General features: G+C 41.3%; 1 protein-coding gene across 3 annotated transcripts in view; it reads left to right on the forward strand.

Annotated features, from left to right (window-relative positions):
* The window catches only part of TXNRD1 (thioredoxin reductase 1), a 51,751-nt gene extending 36,974 nt beyond the window's left edge, over positions 1–14,777 (forward strand). For all 3 annotated transcript variants that reach the window (XM_007066126.4, XM_027828425.3, XM_027828426.3), the window contains 4 exons: positions 792–899; positions 3,592–3,687; positions 6,145–6,279; positions 10,957–14,777. In XM_007066126.4, coding sequence (XP_007066188.3) covers positions 792–899; positions 3,592–3,687; positions 6,145–6,279; positions 10,957–11,019 — 402 coding nt within the window. In that variant the 3' untranslated portion in view covers positions 11,020–14,777. The remainder of the gene's footprint in view (positions 1–791; positions 900–3,591; positions 3,688–6,144; positions 6,280–10,956) is intronic.
* The last annotated feature ends 9,726 nt before the right edge of the window (positions 14,778–24,503 follow it).

The raw sequence follows: 24,503 nt of genomic DNA on the forward strand, positions 1-24,503 counted from the left end.
AATTAGCATGAAGCACTGTCATTGTTCAAACCTTTAAATGCAGCATATTGGACTATATACTCATAGCATGTTTTTTAAGCATTAGCTTTGTTTATTCTTCAGTCTCCCTCCTTTGCAAAGATGTTACTGCAGACGTGTTCTGCCTTTAGTGCAGGACAAAATTAATACTTTAAGAATGCAATAAAGGTCTGATTTTTATCTAGTGTAAGTGGGTTTTTTCTTTCTCTCCGAGAGTGTAATAAGAAAGTGAACTGAGTCCATTTTGACTAAATTTTAGTGCTATCTTTATAAATGTCAGCAATAGCCATAGTTTCATTAAACTAACTCTCATTCACAGGCAATTTAGTAAATCTGCTTATTGTCCCTAACAAGACAATAATAGGGTTTCAGGATCCTAGGTGATGCTGTTTGGACTAATATTTTTAACTTCCCATCTTTGTGTTTTCATTATAATACATAACTCTAAGTTCTTTGGCATTTTAAAATATATATAGAACAAAGGTCTGATACATTAGTGGAGCAACATATTTTCACTTATAGGGTCTGGATCACCACTGCGTATTTCCATTTTACATCAGTGTAACTCTCTGCTGAAGCCAGTGGTGTTACTCTAGAGCAATACCCTTAGGTCTTGTTGCTTTCAAAGTGATACCTTCAGAGTTATGAATTTCCCATCTTTTCTTCCTGTGTTCCAGATCTACCTGAAATGTTAACAATGCACTGATTTATAACTGGTATATTGATGATGCTAAACATGCTGACATAAAATAAATAAATTTAATCCCATACAGTGCGACTATGTGAATGTTCCAACTACAGTGTTCACTCCACTGGAATACGGAGCCTGTGGATTCTCAGAAGAGACAGCGCTGGAGAAGTTTGGGGAGGAAAATATTGAGGTAAACTGTTTAGTTCTTCTTTTTCATTAAAAGAAAGATTTTTGAATTAAAATTTAACTTCCTGCCCTCTGTCAGAAAGAGGGAATGTTTACACAGCAAGTAGACACCCACAGCCGGCCTGTTCCAGCCAACCCAGGCTTGCAGGGGTTGGGTTGTGGGGCCGTTCCATTGCTGTGTAGACTTTCAGGCTAGAGCCTGGGCCCTAGGACCCTGCAAGGTGGGAGGGTCCCACAGCTCGGGCTCCACCCTGAGCCCAGAAGTCTATACACCTATGAAAGGGCTCCTGTGAGCCCAAGTCAGCTGGCACAGGCCAGGCATGGGTTTTTCTTTGCTGTGTAGACCTACCCTTAAGGGCAACAGGATACTAAGAATATTTTTATCGCTTTGGTTAGATCCTAAAACCTGGTGTAAACCTTAGTCTGCAATTCTGGTAAACCTAGCTGCAGATGTGTTTTCTTGTTGGCAAATGGGGCTTGTGCATGAAATACTTGTAAAAATGTAATCTTTGTCTCTAGATGTAATAAGGGGATCAATTAGTGGAGGAGCATTGAAAGGCAGGAAATCGTTTTTAGTGCCAAAGCTGAACTACTGGTGTAATCACGAAGTATGGCAATATACTCCTCTGCCATGGTTATTATTCCTGTTAGGCTGTTTGGACTTATCTACACAAACACGTAGTTCATGGCAAGCTGGAGTGTAAGTCTGCCTTGCACTAGCCTGCCACCCACTGTCAGTGTGGACCCTGCTGCTATGCACTATTAGTTGTTTAGTGCACTTTGATCTACCCTGCTTTGAAATGGCATCAGGGTCAGCATGGACACTTAGGGCAGATCTATACTATGGGGTTAAGTCAACCTAAGTTACGCAACTCCAGCTACGTGACTAACTTAGTTGGAGTCGACGTACCTTAGGTCGACTTATTGGGGTGTCTACACTGTACTGGGTCCATGGGAGAAATTCTCCCGTCAACTTAACTTACACTTCTCGTTCCAATGGAGTACTGGAGTCGACGGGAGAGCGATCTGCGGTTCATTTAGCGGATCTTCACTAGACCTCGCTAAATCGACCCCCGGTGGATCGATCGCCACAGCATCGATCAGCAGTAAGTGTACATACCCTTAGTGTAGAAGGCTGATCAGAGGTGGATTTACACCTCAGCTTGCTGTAAGCTAGATGGTTCTATAGACAAGCCCTAGGGCCCTGATTGTACAAACACACACATACTTAATTTTACTCAGGGGAGTAGTCCCACTGAGATTGCTCATGGGAGTGAAATTGAACATGTGTAAGAATTTGTAGGATTGGGCCCTAAAACAGTAAAATATTCCACAAACCACAGAGTAAAAAAAAGAAAAAAATCTTCGCAAGAATCTGGCAGTGAATGGTGTCTTCTCATTGATATCGTTTTGGGAGCAAGACCTGGGTGAATGATTATGTCAGGACTGGTTCATAAATTAGCAAACTTTTAATAGAATAAAGCTAAGAAGTTTTTTTTTTTTTAAGAGAGCTGTGTGGAAAAAGAATGATATGATTTGACACACAATGCCCCCCCCCCCTTTTTTTTTACGTGGACTTACTTCTGGCCACTAGAAGATGGCTGAAATTCTCATTTGCACACACACCTTCAGTTTATGTTCACAAAACCCAGTCTGTGCAAGCCCCCAAACTGGATGTGGAATCTTGGACCCTTAACTGTGAAAAATGCACTTGCAGTTTTAGAAGACTTTTTTTTTTTTTTTTTTTTTTTTTGAAAATTTGATCGAAGGAGGCAAAAAGAATTTCAATGTCATTTGTAACCTGGCTGACTTCTAATTTGGATAATTACAATTTCCTTAACACTTAGTTGCACCTGTACTCTCCTTTTCTTTGTCCTCTAAACATTTTTTAGTGGTGGTCTTGAGCTGCCTTTCACCCCTGAAATGGCTAAATTTCAGTGTTGGGTGACAACATCTTTCTATATATGTAGTTTATAAAGTGCCTTAGAACCTTACTTATGTGAAATGCATTAAATCAGTTCTCTCCTGATTTGTTGAGGGGCATATGTTCAGTTTTTCTCAGTAAGCTGCAGTTAATTAACAACTCTTCTCATCTAATAATTCATTTACAGTTAGCTGATGGTAGAGCTGCACTGCTCCACAGAGAACTCCAGGAGGGAACCACTCCCAGAGCTTCCAGGGGACTGGGAAACCTGATCCCCTCTTAGAACTCAACCAGCAGTTCAGACAGTTGTAGAGGAAGGACAGGATCATGGCCCATTCTGCCCCCCACCCTTCCCACTTCAGGTTGATGTGCACCCACATGACTCGGAAGGTGCATTCCCCAAGCACAGGACTCTGAATATTCCTTTCCCTTGTACCTGGTATGCCTCCCCTCAGACCTTTTGTTAGGAAATCTTGTCTCTATATGACTTAAAGTATTCCAAGTTTTGTGTGCTTGGATAATTCAGTTAACATATTAGTAAATGATTTATGCTTGCATTGCATCACAGTTTGTACTCCTTTTTAAGAACTATAAAGGTGAGAATTTCAAAAGTGCCCCTTGTCAGCCTAACTCTGCTCCTGCTGAAGTCAGCAATAAAACTCCCCATTGACTTCAGTGGGTGCAGAGTTAGTTCAATGCTGAGCGCTTTTGAAAAGCCTATCTAGCACCATAAACTTATAAAACTTGTTTACAGTCCTTATTGTATTTCTAGGTTTACCATAGTTATTTCTGGCCACTGGAGTGGACTATCCCATCTAGAGACAACAACAAATGCTATGCAAAGATAATCTGCAATATTCAAGATGATGTAAGTGCATTTTTTTCCTCATGGGGAAACAGGAACTGGCTAGTCATTTTAGGGGCCACAGTGAAAGGGATAAGTAGTTGTTTTTCCTATTTGTTAAAAATAAATATCCTTCAGTTTGTCACTAATCTACCTTTTGAATATTATTAAACATTTCTAATAATATGTACCAAAGATTTATGTTTTATAGAAAAATGGCCCTTTAACAGACTGTATGACTGACATTTGTACATAGTAGTTTTCAATAAGGATAAAAATATTGGTAGTTATCACTAGAAATGTTCATTATATTTCAAAAGTAGGTATATAAACTATTAGTAATGCTACATAGCTCTTACACTTTTTAAAAAAGTCATCCTGTTCTTCCTCTAGGAGATGCATCTCCCTTAAATCAAGGTCAGCCAGAATCCATCAAATTTCTTCCCCTTACAAATCCATGGGTTAGTTTTGAACCCTCGAGATGACTATAACAGGATTTCTCTGTCTTGCCCTCACAAATCTTATTTTAAATGATAATGCTAAGATTAACCTGCCATAGTAGGGATAATGCTAAGATTAACCTGCCATAGACCTCTGCAGAAGCTGTTAAACCATTAAGTAGATTATAAACCATTTAGAAGAATCAGCATTCCCAGCTGTAAGTGAGCAAGATCTGTTTAATAAGAGCTGAGTTGGACTTTAATTATTAACAAGTCTCTCCCTTGCCTTTAACTTTTTCTACTGTGACAGTATCTTTGTTACTAGATATTGGCATCTAGCAACCAATATGAGCAAATGTCTATAAAATCTATTTTATCTAGTTACTCTTATCCATGTTGTATAATGTACCTATGGTAATTTTAAGGATCCTACCACAAACTTATGGTGTCTAAATAACTATCTCATTTCTAAAGTGCCCATCACCATAGTATTTAGGCTCCACTTTTTGGAGATCACCTTTACACCCATGTGGACCCTGTGGTAGAACTGGGGCTATAGGGCCTGATCCAAAGTCCATTGAAATAGATGGAAAGACTCCCATTAACTTCAATGGACTTTGAATCAGGTCCTTAATTTGTTCACATTTTATTGTCCTGAAAATTGTAAATGAGTTTAAATATCTGTAGGGTTAGAGGTTATCCAGGATGAAAATTGAGTGCATTAAATATTTAAGTTTGTACGTGAAACTCTTATTAATACAATGTCATAAAAAAAGATAATTGAAAATAGATATACTTTAGGTTTTACTCATTATCTTATCCTTGAAATAGCTCATAGGTAACTAGTCCATAGGTGCTCACTAATGAGGAAAAATAATCTTAAATTCAAATCACAAATTGTGTGTCCTGTAGTTAGCAGAAGCAGATAGCCTTTGATGTCCGACAGGATTGCTATGGCATGAAAACAAAGAGACAGAACCTTAGCTAGCATAAATCACACAACTCCATCAAAGTCCATCGAGCTGTGGCAATTTACACCAGCTCAGGATGTAAAATATTTTATAAATCAGATTTGTTGTTCTCTTGGTAGTACGGAAAGGAGCTATACTAAAATGTTACTAGATATTTTTCATTTGGACACTAGCGTGTGCTAGAGAAACGGAGTATGCAGTGATAGTTGTTTTCTTGTGACTATGTGCCTTGTCTGTTTCAGCAATCACCAGAGATGTTATCTATTGGTCGTAGTTAAGGCTAAGATTTTGGCTCGGGCATTTTTATTAAAAGTCACGGACAGGGCATGGGCAATAAACAATAAAATCACAGAAATGAACACAGGGCTGGCATTAGGGGGTAGCAAGTAGGGCAATTGCCCTGGGCCCCCACGCCACAGGGGGCCCCACGAAGCTAAGGGGCAGAAGGGCTCAGGCTTCAGCCCTGGGTGGCAGGGCTTCGGGCTTTTGGCTCGGGCTTTGGGCCTGGGTGGTGAGGCTCAGGCTTCAGTCTCCTAGGAACCCGACAGCACATCCATGAGCCCATTTTTTGGTTTATGACCTTTTGCACAGAATATGTATTACTTGTCGGTGAATATATTTGCTCAGCAGTAATCATTCAATTACATCAATCCAATTAGAAAAGCTAAATAGAATTATATATAAGCGTTTCTTGTGTTGTTACACTTAATGTTACTTAACTGCTAAACTGGGAGTTTGTAAAATTTAATTTTTATTGAGATGATTCAGAACAAACACACAGTAAATGAACAACTAACACTGGCCCTGGTATTGCAATATGCTTGATATACACATATGCTTATCTTCACTTTGGTGAGTAGCCCATTGAAGTCAAAAGAAAAGGAGTACTTGTGGCACCTTAGAGACTAACCAATTTATTTGAGCATAAGCTTTCGTGAGCTACAGCTCACTTGTGGAACAACTCATCTGAGTAAAAGTTAAACACACTGTCTTTAATAAGAAGAAAATCTTCAAGACTATCTGAAGAGAATAAATGTACAAGGCTACTTGAATTGATTTTCTTTATTTAGGAGCGAGTTATCGGTTTCCATGTGCTTGGTCCAAATGCTGGAGAAGTTACCCAGGGGTTTTCAGCAGCCATCAAATGTGGACTGACAAAAGCGCAGTTGGACAACACAATAGGAATTCATCCAGTTTGTGCAGAGGTGTGTATGTGATGTCAGAGTTTTCACAGTCTATTATTGTGTGGTATAGCTAAACAAAAAATACATAAGGCTAGATTTTCTTATGCAGTGCAGCCCCTTTGCACTGCAGTGCCAGATGATGTGATCGTAAAACTAGCACATCCAGCCCCAGGGGGATCACACCAGATTATGCCTGTTTGCTTTAGCCAGCACAAGGGGATCTTCTGATAGAGGAGAGCAGGCATCTCCCTTCTTCCTGCTGCCAGCACATGAGGGGAAAGAGTGCTAATGTAAGAGCTCCCATACCTGCTGTACTCCACCAGAAGATCCCTCTTTCTGATCCTCAACCTTGTGGACATTAACAGCCGTCATAAATCAAAGCATCCCTAAGATGCTCTAACTCAGAGCACAGGGACCAGTCTAATAGAGTGTCAGCAGGATCAGGGATAGTTCAAGAGTGAACTTTAAGCCTGCCCATAGCTACTTCCACCCTTACACTCCCCAGCTTGCACAAGGCACATTTTGGCCGTACCTGAGAATGTGTCTCACAGCCTTTTATTTTGGGGTCTCAGGGGAAGAGGTTGGAAATCTTCAAATAATTAGAGTTTATAAAAATGAATTTTGGTTTCTACACAGTTTTGATTTGAATTTTGGATGACCAGGAGTTTCAGATACTAAAGTTTTGACTTTATATAAAGACTCAGGGTTTTTCTTCACATATGTTTAATTCTTTAACTATTTAATGTCAATGGTCTGCCATGATGTAGTGTCTCCTCTGTCTGAGAGTAGAGAATTCTCCTCACACGCTGACTCTCAGAAATCTGTATATGGAGGCTTCAGATATTTATTTCTGCTAATTGGTTATCAAGGCTAACATTTCAGGTTGATCTAAAATAGGCTTATAAAGTGGTATTCTAGAGAGAGAGCAACTACTTAATGATTTTTCTCTTAAATTCTGCCTCTCCGGAGATTTTTTCTTTACTCAGTTCATGTGTCTGACTCCAAATAAAGAAGCATGAAAAGGAGCAAAATCATTTGCTGGTGTAAATCAGTGACGTTCCATTGGAGAGTGCCTATTTACACCAGCTGAGGATTTCCTCTAAGGCTAGACATACGCTGCAATTAAAACTCTGTGCCTGGCCTGTGCCAGCTGACTTGGGCTCGGGCTAAGGAGCTGCTTAATTGCGGCGTAGACGTTTGGGCCCGGGCTGCAGCCTGGGCTCTGAAACCCGAGAATCCTGATCATGAACATCTACGCACGAGCAGCTATAGGTGTCTAATTGCAGTGTAGACATACCCTAAGCCATTTTAACTCTTGAATCTGTCAGTGGGTCTTGGACTGAATCTGTGTCCTTCAGTACGTATTTTAGCTACAAGCTGTAATATTATAAAATACCAGAGATCTGCAAAAGTAGCCCCATCCACTTGTCTGTGCTATTTGTATGTTGTGTTTTCAGCATAATGCAAGGTGTAGGTCAAGATGACAGCCTTTGTGAATGTAACAGATTGGCAGATACCCGAGTGATTTCAAAGCATCCACAGGAAAGGTTTTACCTTTCTCTGTAACATCATGTTACAATGGGGTTCTTATAAACCCTCAAAGAAAGGAAAACAAGTTCTCATTTTATCAGAGGCCTTTTCCTGGTAGACGGCTGAGTGGGAGTCTTCACACCTGTGAATTCAAATGGAGCATTAGCATATGCAGTGTGAAGATAGAATGATAATCATAATGTATTTTGGACATCTGAGCTGCTAAAATTGAAAATGAATTAGAATGATTAGACATAATTTGGTGTGGTAATTTCAGCTAATCATGTTTATTTGGAGAGGAGGGGGGGAGAGAATCGTCTGAGGAGGAACATGCAAATTAAAAGCTCCAGAGGGTTGTGATAATTTTGTAGTCAAAAGGTTTTTGCTCCTTTTACTTAATCTCATCTCTTATTCAGCCGCCAACAACCACAAAAAAATAAAAAATTTGTTGGCATTTTGTAGGTACTGAGTGCATTGGGACAAATAGAACAATGAATGACCTCAGCATGCTTTCTAAGTTATATATTTATAAACATGCTAAAGGAAAGGAAATTACTATCACTTTCCTGCACAGATGTATCACATCTTTATTTAGGACCAGATACTGCCACTCTCAGTGACTTCCAGTAGTATCTCATTTCACAAGCGGTCTTCTGACAAGTACAGTGGTATTCAGCATGAATATTTTGCTTTTATAAATTAGAGCCAGATTTTGCTTCTCTTACTCACTCTACAAAACAGGCTCTTGAAATCAATGAGACTGTTTGCGAGACAAGTGCTACTCAGCGTGAGTATAGGTGGCAGAAACTGGGTCTTAATGAGACCTGGTTTTAAGAGAGACTGAATTGTAGTAATTAAAAATGTTGGTATTTACAATTCAGGCAAATCTTCCTTTTAAAAACTGGCATGACTCAGCTAGTTCACTAATGAGTGCTTTCCATTTATTGGATCTATAGCCTTGTCTTCACTTGTACAGCTAACAAGCTCTCAATCGAAAAATCATATTTCCAGTAACTCTCAGATAGATCCCAGCTGGGTTGCTTTAGTCAAGAAGCTATGCAGAGACTGCACAGCAGCTAGAGCTGGCCGGTACACATAGAAGCTGGGGTCAAGACCAAGAAGGAAAAACAGATAAAGCTAACACATTTTAATCTTTATTTTCATTTCAAATTGACTTCAACAATGCAGTGCAATCAAAGTCCACTTGAAATGAAAATGAAGATTAAGATGCGCACATATTGCATTGGAGAATTAGGAGCCCTATTTCAAACCTAGTCCCTTAGCTTAAATATATCCTCTTTCTTTTCACTATACATTAAGGTAGTTTCTTGCATGTATCTGAATTCCTTATTGGTACGTAGTGTTTTATTTGCTTACAGAGGGAGGAGGTTGTGTGTCATTTATTGATGCTATTCTCCAAAGAGCTGTTTGCAGTCTGTATACAGCAAGGCTTCAACTTACTGAACTTTAAGGCTTTCAGATCTCTATTAACTGCAGACATTTCAATCTTATTTGCATGGCTGAAATGTGCAGCTACTCTGTTCTGTTCTCAGTTTATTCTTCCTCAGAGATGACTTTGATGCCAGCTAATTACTGTAGCTTTGAACCATTTAGATAGAAGTGGTTTTGATTTCCTGTAATCCTTCCTGTATTATATGTGTGCAAAACAGCACCATCAGTTGTGTAGTAAACCTTAACTACTAATTGAGATAATTTGTTGGATTTCATGCAACTTAATTTTCTTCTACAATTTCAGTATTTTTTCATTTTACAAAAACTACTCTTGAACATCTTTATTTTTAAGGTAAGTTTCAGGAAAGCACCAAGAGTCCTCACTTTGTAGACTAGATCTACAAAGGTTTCTTAGCTACTGTCTGGGGGGAAGAAAGAAAACCTTTACAAAGTGCATTAAGAATATTTTTCCTTCAGCCTCATGTTAGAGCAGCTTGAATTCAAGAGAACTACATTGGAAGAGTTGTGCTCATGGATTTTTCATTTTTGGGGGAACTGTTTGAGCTCCTTCAGTCAAAGATATAGTTAAAAAGAGCCTGGTCCTGAAATGTGAGGTTGGGTACCTCCATTAAAGTCAATTATTATTACTTGATTTGTATTACAGTAGCATGTAAGGGGCCCAATGTGCTAGGCACTATATAAACCCATAATAAGAGATAGTCCCTGCCCCACAGTGCTTGTAGTCTTGTAGATAAGACAGACAAGAAGTGTGAGAAAGGGACACACAAAAGCAGAAGATTGTAAACTGAGGCATGGAGAGGTTAAGTGACTTGCCCAAGGTCACAGAGGAAAAGTGTGTCAGAGTAGGGAATGGAACACAGGTTTCCTGGAGTCCTTGTCCAGTGCCAAGATCATTCTTGGCCTTCAACAGGCAAGTTGCTGGGGAAGAATTTCCTCCTTGCAGGTACTATGTTGGGCCACGATAGGTGTCCCTGTACTGGCCCTTCCCCAGACAAACCTTTGTGCCATGGGCAGTAGACGTTGAGGCCTTAGTGTATATTCGCATGGCCATTCTGGCTTGTACCTCAAACGATAGGAACCCCAAGGTATGCTGCCATAATTTAAAGCAGCCTCCAGGGCTGTTCTAAGTTATGCTGGTTGGCATTTTAGCCCCAGAACCAGGCAGACACAAAATTAGCTTAAAACCATCATTCTCTTCCCCTTTCCCAGGACTTCTGGAGACATAGCACAGAATTCCAGTGTATGTGTTGGAATGGTAGCCACATCTTCTCCACGCTTCCTAAAGCAGGAGTTCCAATCACCAGATCCTGGTCAGCACAAGTGCTGTAAATCCGAATCCATAATATCCAGAGCTGGAAGTGGTTCCAAAATTATATTTGACGTGATATCAACGTGATATCTTAATTAACGTGATATCTTAATTTACCATATCAAGATAAAAGTGGTAGAAAGCCACGTGACTTTCCCTCAGTCATTTCTTCTTGACCAGAAAAATAAAAACCCTAAGAAAAGTGGTGATGACAAGAGGTGTGCACTATGAAGCAATGAGGATGTTAAATGAATCTTTGCCATTACACTATACTACTTTGAATAAGAAATGCTATTGTTGTAGCATTATTCCTTATATATCTGAGTGCCATCCTCCTTGGGATTCATTTCAATATACTGAAAACATTCTTGCTTCCTTCCTCTCAGATATTCACCACGCTGTCAGAGACTAAGCGTTCTGGTGGAAATGTCCTTCAGTCTGGCTGCTGAGGTTAATCACCCCCATTGTTGCTGCATTTGCCAGAGACTGACTTTCATCACCACGGTTGACTTGTGCAAGGCAGAAGAAAACATCTCCAAACAAGCCGTCATCATCATCCTCAGCAGCAGTGGGCACCCCCTTGACCAAAGCGTTCACTTAACTGAATGAGAAAAGCACACTGGGAGTTGTTAGTCAATCGTGATGATTGGATGGCAATCGGCAAAACAGTGGGAGTATTTAACATCAAGCTGCTGCATGGCAAGGCATCTACAGGATGCTTCCATGATGTCGCAGCCTAAACCCAGAGTTTTCTGGTAGGCAGCGATGGAAGAACTGCTGGCACAGTTTGAGAATAACCCTTTTCCCCTAAATGAAGAGCTTCCTAATTTAAATGTGTTACCACAAGTACTGATAGTTCTATGGTATCTCCGATATATTGCATTATAAAACAGTACGATGGTGACTCTTCCTCGGTGAGCCTGCATATCATCATCAGATCACAGTAAAGCAGCAGGTAAAGTATGAGTATAGAGGAGTGATCTTATCTCATGTTTCATTCTGAGTTGCAAAATAGCCTGTCACGTACATTTAGCCATAATTAGCAATATCCAGAATAGCAAGTCTTTTTTCGCTTCCAAAAATCCTAACACCAAAATTAATCCCTCATAATTTACTCTAGAGATGACTACTTGTTACCACAGTTGCCCCTTGTACTAGCCTCTGAGAAAGGAAAATGTTTATCTCAGAAAGGCCTTGTCTACCTGGGAAAGCTTTTTTGGGGTATCTTTAGTTATTTGGCATAAACTGCTTTCCATCCAGACTCAAATGACCTTGTGGGGCATTATCTTGCATCTTATCCCTCTGTAATTAACCCACTTGGGAAGTGACATAATTCTGTTTTGGAACGTGTTATACCGCTGTAAGATTGGTGTGGACATATCCCTGTTTTGAAATAGCTGTATCGCATCAGGTAGTCCTTCCACTGCTATCCCACACTGCATTACTTTGTATCTGGATTGGCTTGTCTGGTTACGTGTGCACTCTCCACTAGAACTGGGACCAAAACTACTTTTTTTGTCCAAAAAATGCAGATTTGGGTCAACCGAAACATTTTGCTAATTCATGTTGAATTCGCTGAATTGTTTTGGTCGGGAGCAAAAAAATTCTAAAATAATCAAAACGCTTTGTTTCAACATTTTCTGAATGAGGTGTTTCATTTTTTTTTTTTATTCAAGATTATTTTGCAGTTTGAATTTTACCTCAAAATTAGTTTAAAAATTTTGGGGAAAAAAACCCAGACCACATCCTCCAACAAAACATTTCATTCAACCTGAAACAATTTCCCCCCCTGACTTTACGGTTCACCCACAAAACTAAAAAATGACTTATTTGCACAGCCCTATCCTCCTCTGTATCTGGTATTTAAAGTGTATGTGCTTGGTGAGGGAGTGGAGGGGAGACATGGTGGTCTAAGGGGTTGCAGACCTGGGGGGAAAAAAGAAAAATTAAAAAACCCGAGCTAGGTTGCTGAGGGGCACACCTCAAGCACCATTTTACCAAAGCTGCTGTTCCCAGGTTATGATGGACCCCCACACACACACTCTTTCAGACCAATTTAAGCACTGACTGCATCTTGATTGGACATCCCTATCTCTTTTGTATACTGGCAGACACACAAGCGCATCTGTGTGTCTCCAGTTCGGGGCAAGTTCACAGACACTGAGTCCATTGCACCCTCATGTGGTTGCATCAGGAGATTGAGGAATTCCTGGCCTTGCAGGGAGAAAAGTACATTCAGTCTCATCTTTTCAGGAGTCACTAGAATGCCAAGATTTACCAGCAGCTAGCAGAGCAAATGCAGGCGAAAGGGGTATTCCCAGGACATGTGCCAGTGTGGCACCAAAACCAAGGAGCAGTGGCAGAATTACAAAAACAAAGATCTCTGTTAATGCCCCCAGCACATGTGCATGCTATGAGGAGCTGGACTGAAGTAACTGCTGTTTTATCCTCTTGCTCTAGAAGCATCTGTGTGGTGTCACAATTGTGGTGATCCTTCATCTCTTCCAACACCACCTGCCTACGCAATTAACACATATGGAGCACCCTGTTTGTATTAATGATGGTCAGGATTGCTGTACTCAGCAGGGCTTCCTCCATGCTGCCTGACAGCAGTTTGAAAACTTGTTTGAAACTGAAACAGTTTGAAAATCGTATTGGCTAGTGAAAAACAAGCAAATTATGGGTTACAGTGGAAGGAATCAACTACCATGTTCCAGTAATCCCGTAGATTCCCATAGGTATCCCACCATCCAAAACAATAAACAACCCACAGTGTATTGAGCCTAGCAACAGAACACTCTACCCTGGGACACCTGCTCAGACAGGTGCTACGTGGGCATTGTGATTCACAAAGGAATTTGCTTAAGCCACTTTAGACAAAGCAGTGTGAATGCACTCTTTCAGGTTAGTTATATTTGTATAGTTGAGTAAATAAAGAAAAAAAAACACACCCTGTCAGTCTTTCCTGTGTAGACAAGACCTAAAACTGTCCTCATTTCCATATGTGCATTGTTTATATCTCATTAAGAAAATTATATATTTAAAACAGACTATATAAGTGGTGCACTGGGCTTCTGCACAGGGTGAATATCACCATTTTCTATTGAGAAGCTTCCAATAGTGTTGTAAATTATTTTTATAAACTCATATACTTAACTGAAGGATTTTTTTATGCTTTATACCATATAAAACAATGTGTATTTTCCCCTGGCCAGTTTATTGCAGCAAATAGAATGTTTGCATGAAGTGCTACTCCTTTTGATGCACTCCTGAGTGAAGAAACCATAGCTTAGCAAGACATACATTTTTAAGACCAGAAAAGGCCACTTTGATCATAAACCTTTGTGTCATTTATTTCAGTCTTTTGATTTTTGAGTAGTATGTTAGATATTTTCAGAAAAATGTAGGTTTTTTCCCCCAGTGCATATCAAACAAATAAGGACAAGTTTTTAAAATATAAGGAATGAAAAATTAGGGGCCTACTTTTCACTAACATTAGGAGCATTTGTGTTCCTAATGCTCTAGATGTCACATGCATAAGACCAGAAAATACAGTGAGTAGAGTTTCATACTAGGTAGGCCCTCGAACTCAAACATTTAAACACACGGGCAACTACTTAATGCATTGTCTCCCTGAAGACAGACATTTAAGTATATGAGTAAGTTCCATGTGTACTCAAGCATTTGCAGGACTGGGCTATAGATTATACATCCTTCTTTACTGATTAATGTGCTAAATAATAATTTTTGGTGTACATTTTCAAAGCTGCTGATTTTTATATTTTAAATAAGACAACTGAACTGTGAAAACATTAGTACTTCTCCAGATTTTTCTCTCCAATATTATTTTTCTTGTGGGTCTGTGCATGGTGAAAGAGGCATATAATTTATGAAGACATCATATAAGACTACATTAAAGGCCAAAACAAAATCCTTTGAATTCATATAAAATTAAATGTACATTTTATTATGAAATCATTGGACATATACTAGAAAATGTAATAAATTAAACTATTTATATTCCACTCATGTCCAGCTCTTTATTTTATCAGTCATTAACATTTTTGGATCTCCTACATGAATACAAGCCAAATTTCTCCAAAGGAATTTCATATAAAAAATGTAGAGATTCAGCATTTTGTAAAGTTTCAGTGCTTAATCAGCAGGCTTTATCTAATGAGATTAAAATTTTTACTGTTTAATTCTCTTCCACTTATCTTTATTCATCCTGGTGTGACCTGTTAGAACAACCCTAACCTGTACATGATTGTGGTATTCAGAGAGATTTGCTGATGGGGATGCCTCCCTCTTTCAGATCAAAACACTACAGTTTTCTTCTGTAATCAGAAGGTTGCTGTCTTGGGCTTAATTGTCAGATGCCCTGTGACCTCTCTTAGCCCCCTGTACGGACTCTCACATTTTCTGGAGTTGAGGTGGGAAGCAGCTGCTGCTGACAGAGCTACTACTGTCTCACTCACGCAGATGGGCAAGGAGTGTACAAACAAGAGGGGGGAATGGACAGAGTATTGGCTCCACATTCCCATGAAGAGGGAAATTAGGCAGTGCCAGATATAGTGCTGGGGCAGTTTACTTATCTTATAAAACAAGGAATAAGCAAGGACCCTCGGGTATCTGAGCTACACGCTGCCCCATACTAAGGGCTTTTGATCACTCCCAATCTAGCTCACAGTGTCAGTTGAAAGTTTGGCAGTTGCAGGTAGCTATTGCCTGAGTAGAACACTATTGCCGGTTGGCACTGTCTGAAATGGCAGAGCACCTCTTAACTTAAAAGGACAACATGTAAAACCATAGAAATCTATTCAGTTAGGGCCAGGTCCACTCCCATTAAAGTCACTCACAGGACTCCCCTCGATTTTTACTAAGCGTTGAATTGAGCCCATCAGAGCCATTGACAAACCCACTCAATTAAAAGTGTAACATACTACAATCTAGTGTTAGTTTAATATTCTTTTAGCACTATATTTTTGTCTTTTAAGCAGGACCTACACTAGGCTGCATGTAGTGTAATCAAGTTGTACCTGCTGCTGGCTTAAAAGAGTAAACTGTGCATAACATTTTTAGCCTAAAAACATCAGTGTAAATAAGGCACTCGCTGAACAACATTACCCATGCTGAGAACTGATGTATGCCACACAGTGTGACACAGAAAGAAGAATGATGAATTGTGCCTGGTTTTAGATGAGGTTGGCCTTCACTCTCTGAGACTCTTACTCCATTTGGTTCTTTGCCCATGGTTTTTATTGCACTTTGTGAATTGTGGCATAGGTGAGCTAAAGGTTTTTCCAGTTAAATTCTTCATTCAAGTCAGCTTGTGGCCTATAAGTAATTCGAGCAAAACAAACAAAGACCCAAAACAATGATGACAACCACATACACTGTGTTCCATAGCCAAAAGTTATTTAGTATTCTCCAGTTCATGTTTTTGTGCATATTTATCAACATGGTCATTACAAAACCACCTGCATAGTTGAGTATAATTGCACAATTGGCAGTATCTGCAAATCCGCGCAGAGGACTGAGGTGCTGTGCCAGAGTTGATGTGGGGAGGCCAAGAGTGATGTAGCAGAGGGTATTGAAAGTCAGAATTCAGATGACAGTGACAAAGCTGTGGGTGGGAAGCTTACACAGCTCTCATTTGTATTTTTCCTGGCTCTGCCCAGCATCATCTGTCCCTTAGAACATAAGTGATCTCTCTCCTGCCATCCATTTCCACCCTCTGACAAACAGAGGCTAGGGACACCATTCCTACCCTATCCTGGCAAATAGCCATTAATGGACTTAACCTCCATGAATTTTTCCAGTTCTCTTTTAAACCCTGTTATAGTCCTAGCCTTCACAACCTCCTCAGGCAAGGAGTTCCACAGGTTGACTGTGCGCTGAGTGAAGAACTATTTCCTTTTATTGGTTTTAAACCTGCTGCCCATTAATTTCATTTGGTGGCCCCTAGTTCTTATATTATGGGAACAAGTAAATAACTTTTCCTTATTCACTTTCTCCACACCACTCATGATTTTATAGACCTCTATCATATCCCCTCTTAGTCTCCTCTTTTCCAAGCTGAAAATTCCTAGCCTCTTTAATCTCTCCTCATATGGGACCTGTTCCAAACCCCTAATCATTTTAGTTGCCCTTTTCTGAACCTTTTCTAATTCCAGTATATCTTTTTTGAGGTGAGGGGACCACATCTGTTCGCAGTATTCAAGATGTGGTTGTACCATGGATTTATATAAGGGCAATAAGATATTCTCTGTCTTATTCTCTATCCCTTTTTTAATGATTCCTAACATCCCGTTTGCTTTTTTGACTGCTGCTGCTCACTGCGTGGACGTCTTCAGAGAACTATCCACGATGACTCCAAGATCTCTTTCCTGATTAATTGTAGCTAAATTAGCCCCCATCATATTGTATGTATAGTTGGGGTTATTTTTTCCAATATGCATTACTTTACATTTATCCACATTACATTTCATTTGCCATTTTGTTGCCCAATCACTTAGTTTTGTGAGATCTTTTTGAAGTTCTTCACAGTCTGCTTTGGTCTTAACTATCTTGAGCAGTTTAGTATCGTCTGCAAACTTTGCCACCTCACTGTTTACCCCTTTCTCCAGATCATTTATGAATAAGTTGAATAGGATTGGTCCTAGGACTGACCCTTGGGGAACACCATTAGTTACCCCTCTCCATTCTGAAAATTTATCAGTTATTCCTACCCTTTGTTCCCTGTCTTTTAACCAGTTCTCAATCCATGAAAGGATCTTCCCTCTTATCCCATGACAATTTAATTTACATAAGAGCCTTTGGTGAGGGACCTTGTCAAAGGCTTTCTGGAAATCTAAGTACACTATGTCCACTGGATCCCCCTTGTCCCCATGTTTGTTGACCCCCTCAAAGAACTCTAATAAATTAGTAAGACATGATCTCCCTTTACAGAAACCATGTTGACTTTTGTGCAACAATTTATGTTCTTCTATGTGTCTGACAATTTTATTCTTTACTATTGTTTCAACTAATTTGCCCGGTACTGACGTTAGACTTACCAGTTGCCTCTCCCCTTGTGGGTTCCTGTACCAGCTGCTCCAAGAAGCAGTCATTTAAAGTATTGAGAAATTTTGTCTCTGCATTTAGTCCTGAGGTGACATGTACCCAATCAATATGGGGATAATTGAAATCCCCCATTATTATTAAGTTCCTTATTTTGATAGCCTCTCTAATCTCCCTTAGCATTTCATCATCACTATCACTGTCTTGGTCAGGTGGTCGATAATAGATCCCTACTGTTATATTCTTATTAGAGCATGGAATTACTATCCATAGAGATTCTATGGAACATGTGGATTCATTTAAGATTTTTATTTCATTTGATTCTACATTTTCTTTCACATATAGTGCCACCCACCACCCCCACCCCCTGCACGACCTGTTCTGTCCTTCCGATATATTCTGTACCCCAGAATGATTGTGTTCCATTTATTGTCCTCATTCCACCAGGTTTCTGTGATACCTATTATATCAATATCCTCCTTTAACAAGAGGCACTCTAGTTCACCCATCTTATTATTTAGACTTCTAGCATTTGTGTACAAGCACTTTAAAAACTTGTCACTGTTTATTTGTCTGTCCTTTTCTGATGTGTCAGGTTCTTTATGTGAATGTTTCTCGTCTGATCTGGCCCATACTTTATCCTCTTCCATCCTCTCCTCCTGACTAAAACCTAGAGAATCTCTATCAATAGACTCTCCTCTAAGAGAAGTCTCTGTCTGATCTATGTGTGCTTCTGCAGCCATCGGCTTTCCCCCATCTTTTAGTTTAAAAACTGCTCTGCAACCGTTTTAATGTTAAGTGCCAGCAGTCTGCTTACTTTCATGAGTGTTAAAAATAACCCGCAAATTAGTAACTTATCCACAAATGACATTTAGATCTAAACCTATACTGGTCATTCTGACAATTTGTACAGAAACTACCACTTGCTGCACATTTACAGCTTTAAAAAAATTGCCTCTAAGATGTGGTCTTGCTTTTTCTGTCAGCAGATGTCAGGTCCGTAACATGGATTTAAATGTTTTTGTAAATGATAATTGTTGCTTTTCCTTAAGGCAATATTAAACTCTATTTAAAAAGAATATTAACACCTATGATTCAGATGTTAGAGCTTCCAAATTATTAGTACTTGTTTCTCCAAAAGGAATGGTGAGATTTTCAAAGGTGGCTCTTTCTTCCATATTTAGGTGCCAACCAGCTCCCAGGCTGTTACCTCTGGCCTGTTGCTGCGGCCTCGCTCCCTCCCCACTGCCCCATACAACTTTCAGCTGTGGTCTAAAAAGTCCAGAGAGGACAGCAGCTTCCATCTGGCTTTAGTGGAAGTTTCTGTGTGCTCAGCACTTTTGAAGATCAGGTCACTTATTTAGGTGGCTAAATATGGACCGAAGAGCCCAACTTTATGTACCCATTTTTGAAAATCTTGGCAAATTTGTTTTCACACTGCTCGCTAGCAAGGTACATGGACTGGGAAGAAAAAATTTGTAATTCAATTCAGAATGTTTGCTTCCAGCAACAATCATTAACCGCTGAGGTAAATATACACCACCTCATCCTATCACTGCCAAAGCCTTTTCTCCTCAGGCTTTATAATGAGCTGGTAGAATAATTTTCATCAAATAGTTGTATTCAAAGAATGTCACACTTGGATTATATTATTCATGGCATATTTTTAGAGAGCTGGGTGAATAATTTAAATGTATCCATCCAATTCATTTATCAAGTATGATGTTCAACAAATCTATCTTTTCCCCCATTCTTTACCCAGTTCTTCTGTGTCTATGCAGTTCTATTAATGGAGCGATACTACTCTTCCTGCAGAGATCCCTGTGTTGTAGCCAGCTCTTCTTTAAGGGGGCATGGGGCTAGGGTTGCCAACTCCGCGGCACAAAAAGGTGGGACATCCAGGATGATCCGGAGCCCATAAAACTGGATAGCTGGCAGAGTGCACTGAGAGCCCTTAGAGATTGCCCAGGACAGCTACCTCAAAAAAGGGGACAATGCTGGGAAAACTTGGTCAGGTGGCAACCCTCCCATGGGGCAGCCACTGACAGGGGAGGCGCTGGGAGAATGTGACTCCTTTGGAGCTTTGTTGTGAAGTAATGGGGGGTGGGAAGGCAGCAATTTCCCAGATGTACGGAGCAATCACAGGATGACTGGCCCCTTTAAGAGTAATAGGTCCAGCCCTACATGAGCTTCCCTCAGCTCTCCTTCCCAGGTGGGAAAAGTCATTGCAGCTGTGTGACAGGTAGGTCTTATGGCTAAATCAGTCCCAGGCCTAGCAGTAAAAGAGAAGCCTCCAGCAACCCAAAAGGGAGGTGGGGAGGGAACTGCTTGAGGGCTACAACTGGCTTGAGTTACCAGTACAGACTCTAGGAGGAGGGCTGTGAGATTTGACTGGAGGAGGTGAAGCCTATGTGAGTTACCAGCACAGACTTTAGCAGGTGGGCTGTGGGAACCCCACATCAAGGGGAACAAGGGTTGGCTTGAGGGGCTGAGGACTAATCTGATGTACTGTAAGATGCTTAGGGTACATCTACACAGCAGTTAGAAACCTGCGGCTGGGCCATGTCAGCTGAGTCAGGGTCATCAGGCTAAGGGACTGTTTAATTGTGGTGCAGCCTGAGCTCTGGGACGCTCCCACCTCACAGGGTCCTATAGTCTGGGTATGTCTACATTGCAGTGTAAGCCCAGGGTTTGAACTCGGGCTCAAACCTAACCTCTCTTCCGTTTACACACAGATCATGCTGTCCCAAGGCTCAGTCACAGGACCCTACGGAGTGTGTGGGGGTCAGAGCTTGAGTCAAGCCAGGACCCAGGGTTCAAGCTCTATTGCTTTGCAGTGTAGACTCAGCCCCACTAGACTTGAGCTCTGGGAGTCTGCCAAAAGTAACTCACAATCCCAAACCCAAATGTCTACACAGGGACTCTTAGCCCCCATGAACCTGAATCAGCAGACCTTGGCTGCCTGCGGCCATGCCACGGGTATTTTATCCCTGTGTAGAAGTACCCGCAGAGACAATCTCAGTTCCAAGTGTTCTGGCCTGGGAGTAGCTTCTTACAAGAGGCAGACAGAGGGAGCAGAGTACAGTATACCTGCAGCGCCACACTGTGCCACAAGGAGGGAATCTTGCTTGGCACAAGGGTTTTCACATGAATGACTCTGCCCTGGGTGGCTAAGGGTTTGAGGCCTGAACTTGGGAATTGTTGAGGGCTACAACTGGCTTGAGTTACCAGCACAGAGTCTAGGAGGAGGGCCGTGAGGGAAGTTGTTTGAGGGGTGGGGATGGGAAAAGCCTCCCCTTGCGAAGGAGCAATGTGGGAGAAACTCCACAAAGGGGACTGCCACGAACACTTCTTCCCCCATAGCTGCCTCCCCTGGCTTTTTACTGCAGTTAGGGAATGCCAGAATGTTGTTAACCTGGTTAAATGTGCTTATTTTTAATGTGTGACAGATTGGCATTAGTCTGTCAGTTTATATTTGTGGTAGTGCAAAATAATATTAAAAAAGAACAAGGAAAAAATGTGAGCTCTGTGTTCTTTAAGCTCAGATGGAAGACAGACAGCAGCTGGCTTCAGGAGAGCACCTCCAGATCACCAGCATGTAAAAGCGTAGTGGTTGGGCTAGAACAAGGACACGAGATGCAAAGGTAGGCAGGGAAGAGAGAGAGAGAGAGAGTGTGTGTGTTTTCACACCTTTTAAATTGTAAAGATGATATAGGAAATTGGAGTTAAAACCGTATATCCAGAACAAAGATTAAAATCCTGAATGGATCTGTGTTACATACCAGGAACGCAGTCACCAGACTTTCTTCTCTATCTAAATACACCTCTACCCCAATATAACGTGGTCCTCGGGAGCCAAAAAATCTTACTGCGTTATAGGTGAAACCGCGTTACATCGAACTTGCTTTGGCCTTGAGCATTTCCGTTATTAATAGTCACTTCCCCCCCCCGACTGACCCCTCAGAACCCCCCACCCATCCAACCCCCCTGGCTCCTTGTCCCCTGACTACCCCCTCTGGAGGCTCCCTGCCGCTAACCACCCCTCCCAAGACCCCACGCCCTATCTAAGCCCCCCTGCTCCTTGTCCCCTGACCGCCTCTCCAGAGACCCCCCCATCCCTAATCACCCCCGGTATCCCACCCCCTACCCAACCCCCCTGCTCCCTGTCCCCTGACTGACCCGACCCCTGTCCACACCTCTGCCCCGTGACAGGCCCCCCGGGATTCCCACGCGCTATCCAACGTCCCCTGACCACCCCACCCCCAGAACCTCCTAACCATCCAACCCCACCTGCTCCCTGTCCCCTGCCCGCCCCACCCGAGACCCTCTGCCCCTTATCCAACCCCTCAGCCCCGGCCCAGCACGCTTAACACGCCACTCAGAGCAGCGTGTCGGAGCCAGACATGCTGATCCGCCGGAGCTCACAGCCCCGCCCCTGCAGAGCACTGCTTTACCGCGTTATATCCAAATTCGTGTTCTATCGGGTCATGTTATATCGGGGTAGAGGTGTACCATTGAGGGTGAGGTCGTGGTGTGGGCAAATCAAAGTATCCGGTAAAGAGTAAAGGGCGTGTGGAGAGTGAGGGTAGCACAGAAGTTGATTTATGACAATTGAAAAAACGGAGGCTGTGTCATTGCATGTTACCTCCCAAGAATCAGAGGAAAGAAAAGACACTCTAGAAATGAACGATATTACTCATTTTCTAGCAACAACATGGAAGGTACAGATCTGCCTTGCAGAGTTTAAGACTAGATATGTTATATGTTTCATTTCTTTTGTTTTAATCTAACTTGCTTTCTTTTTAATAAAACCTTGGTGGTTTTTGACTATTATTTGGGGAGATCATGAAAACCGTTGCAGGGTATGGCCCAGACAAGCATGCACCCTGGCATGACACTGCAGTGACCCCATCTCACCTATCTTGGTTCTCTAATTAACTCCTTCACAGCCAGGAGTTTATAATATATTATTCCACCCTTTTGGGGTCTAATTCATTAAGTGCTTACAAAATATATTCACAGTTCCTTTAGCCCTTCCAGGCTCAAATCCTTCCTTCCTCTGCCTGGGCTTCAAGCTCTGTGTCTTTCTTGTCTGATCAGGGGAGCTCTGCTGGGCCCACTCTACACTCCATGTCTTCTCTGGAGAGACCCCCCCAATCCCCTCAGGTCTCTTCCTAGCCCCTGTCCCTGAGCTCAACTCTTTCTGACCTCAGTACTGTGACTTCACAGCCCTCCTCCTTGGGACTGCTTCAACTGCCCCAGCTCACCATCAGCCTTGTTGTACCGCAGCTGAGCCTGTGTCTTAGCTCACCCTTACTGAGCCAATTTTAATTCTCAGGGAGCAGTGTTTGTGTTCAGCCAAGTCAATACATCAGGTTTAAATTGAACTGAGGGCCCACAGGGGAGTTTGGGGTTAGCTGAACTAAATCGTTTTAAAATCACACCTTAGTTAAACCAGTACAACATGGAATATAGACAAAACATTCTGTTTTCTAAAACTATCTAGTGACTGAAACATTTTGGAACAAGGTACTTCATTTTAATAAAGAATCCCTCTCTAAACAGAGGTTAAGTTACTCTTGCAGGTGATTTAGGGCCCAGTCTAATATTGTGCAGCAACTGAATGGACCACTCTGTACAATCATGGAGAGTGTGTTATTACACAAATAGATATTCTCCACCAATGACATCATCATTTAGATTACCCATATTGGCATACAAAAACTGGGATTGTGTAAAGACAGATTCATGCCACACAGTCTATTCTGTAGAATTGGTTTTTTCCTGTTACATTTTACCAGCCAACGAGGAGGGGGCTAATATTGTTTGAAGTCCAAGCAGAGTAAGACCATATAGCCAAGATAGTTGTATAGCTCCCCTTTTATGCAGCTGTATTTGTGCAAAAGTCCTTCCACATATCTATCCTGGTAATCCACCTAAATTATAGAGGTGACAAAAGGAGAATAATAGATGCTAGAGGGCAATTGATGTTGGAAATCATGAGCTTTAGTGACCACTGAGCATACTATAGACATCTTGCTGGACTGGGCTGGTTTCTCCTCAGGCTGTGTCGGACCCATCTGTTGTTTAATTTTCTCTCCAGATCCCCCCCTTTTCTGTAAGTGTTACTCCAACAGGAAAAAGAAGCAAGAGAATATTAGAAAAGAAACAAAAATTAGGTCTCAGAAAATTGAAAGACTTTTATCTGGCAAAGATATAGTTTTCCGTTGTTCAAAGGAAGCACTTGGTGTGCCAAGAGGGTTATAATGTGGGCATTGGGCCGATTGGAGTTAAATATATTTTTGCATATTATTTGTACAGGTGCTTACATTTTTCAATATGTGCCTTTTCAGAAATCAGAATAAGTGAGTGTGATTCTAAACAATCTGGCAACAAATGGAGAACATGTACCAAGGTATAGCCGGCAAAAATTGGTCCTTGTGTAACCCCACTGATTTCAAAATAAGAGAAGGCAGAATTTGACTACTAGTGTATGACCTAGTAGTGGTTCTGCATTGCCATATAAGAGAGAGATTTTTACTAGTGCAGCTTCTTGCAAATCTTAGTGGGAAAGGGAGCATCTTGTATTACTCCACATCAGTCCTTTGGATTAAAGCCCTGATTCGGGAAAGTGCCTAGGCACATGATTAAGTCCATCCCTATCTAGCAAAGCATTTAAGTACATGCCTAACTTTGAGTATGTGTTTCAGAATAGCAGCCGTGTTAGTCTGTATCTGCAAAAAGAAAAGGAGTACTTGGGGCACCTTAGAGACTAATAAATCTATTAGAGCATAAGCTTTCGTGAGCTACAGCTCACTTCATCGGATGCATATCAATGAATCTGATGAAGTGAGCTGTAGCTCACGAAAGC

The sequence above is a fragment of the Chelonia mydas genome, chromosome 1 (assembly GCF_015237465.2).
Source record: "Chelonia mydas isolate rCheMyd1 chromosome 1, rCheMyd1.pri.v2, whole genome shotgun sequence".
In the NCBI taxonomy this organism is placed as follows: domain Eukaryota; kingdom Metazoa; phylum Chordata; order Testudines; family Cheloniidae; genus Chelonia; species Chelonia mydas.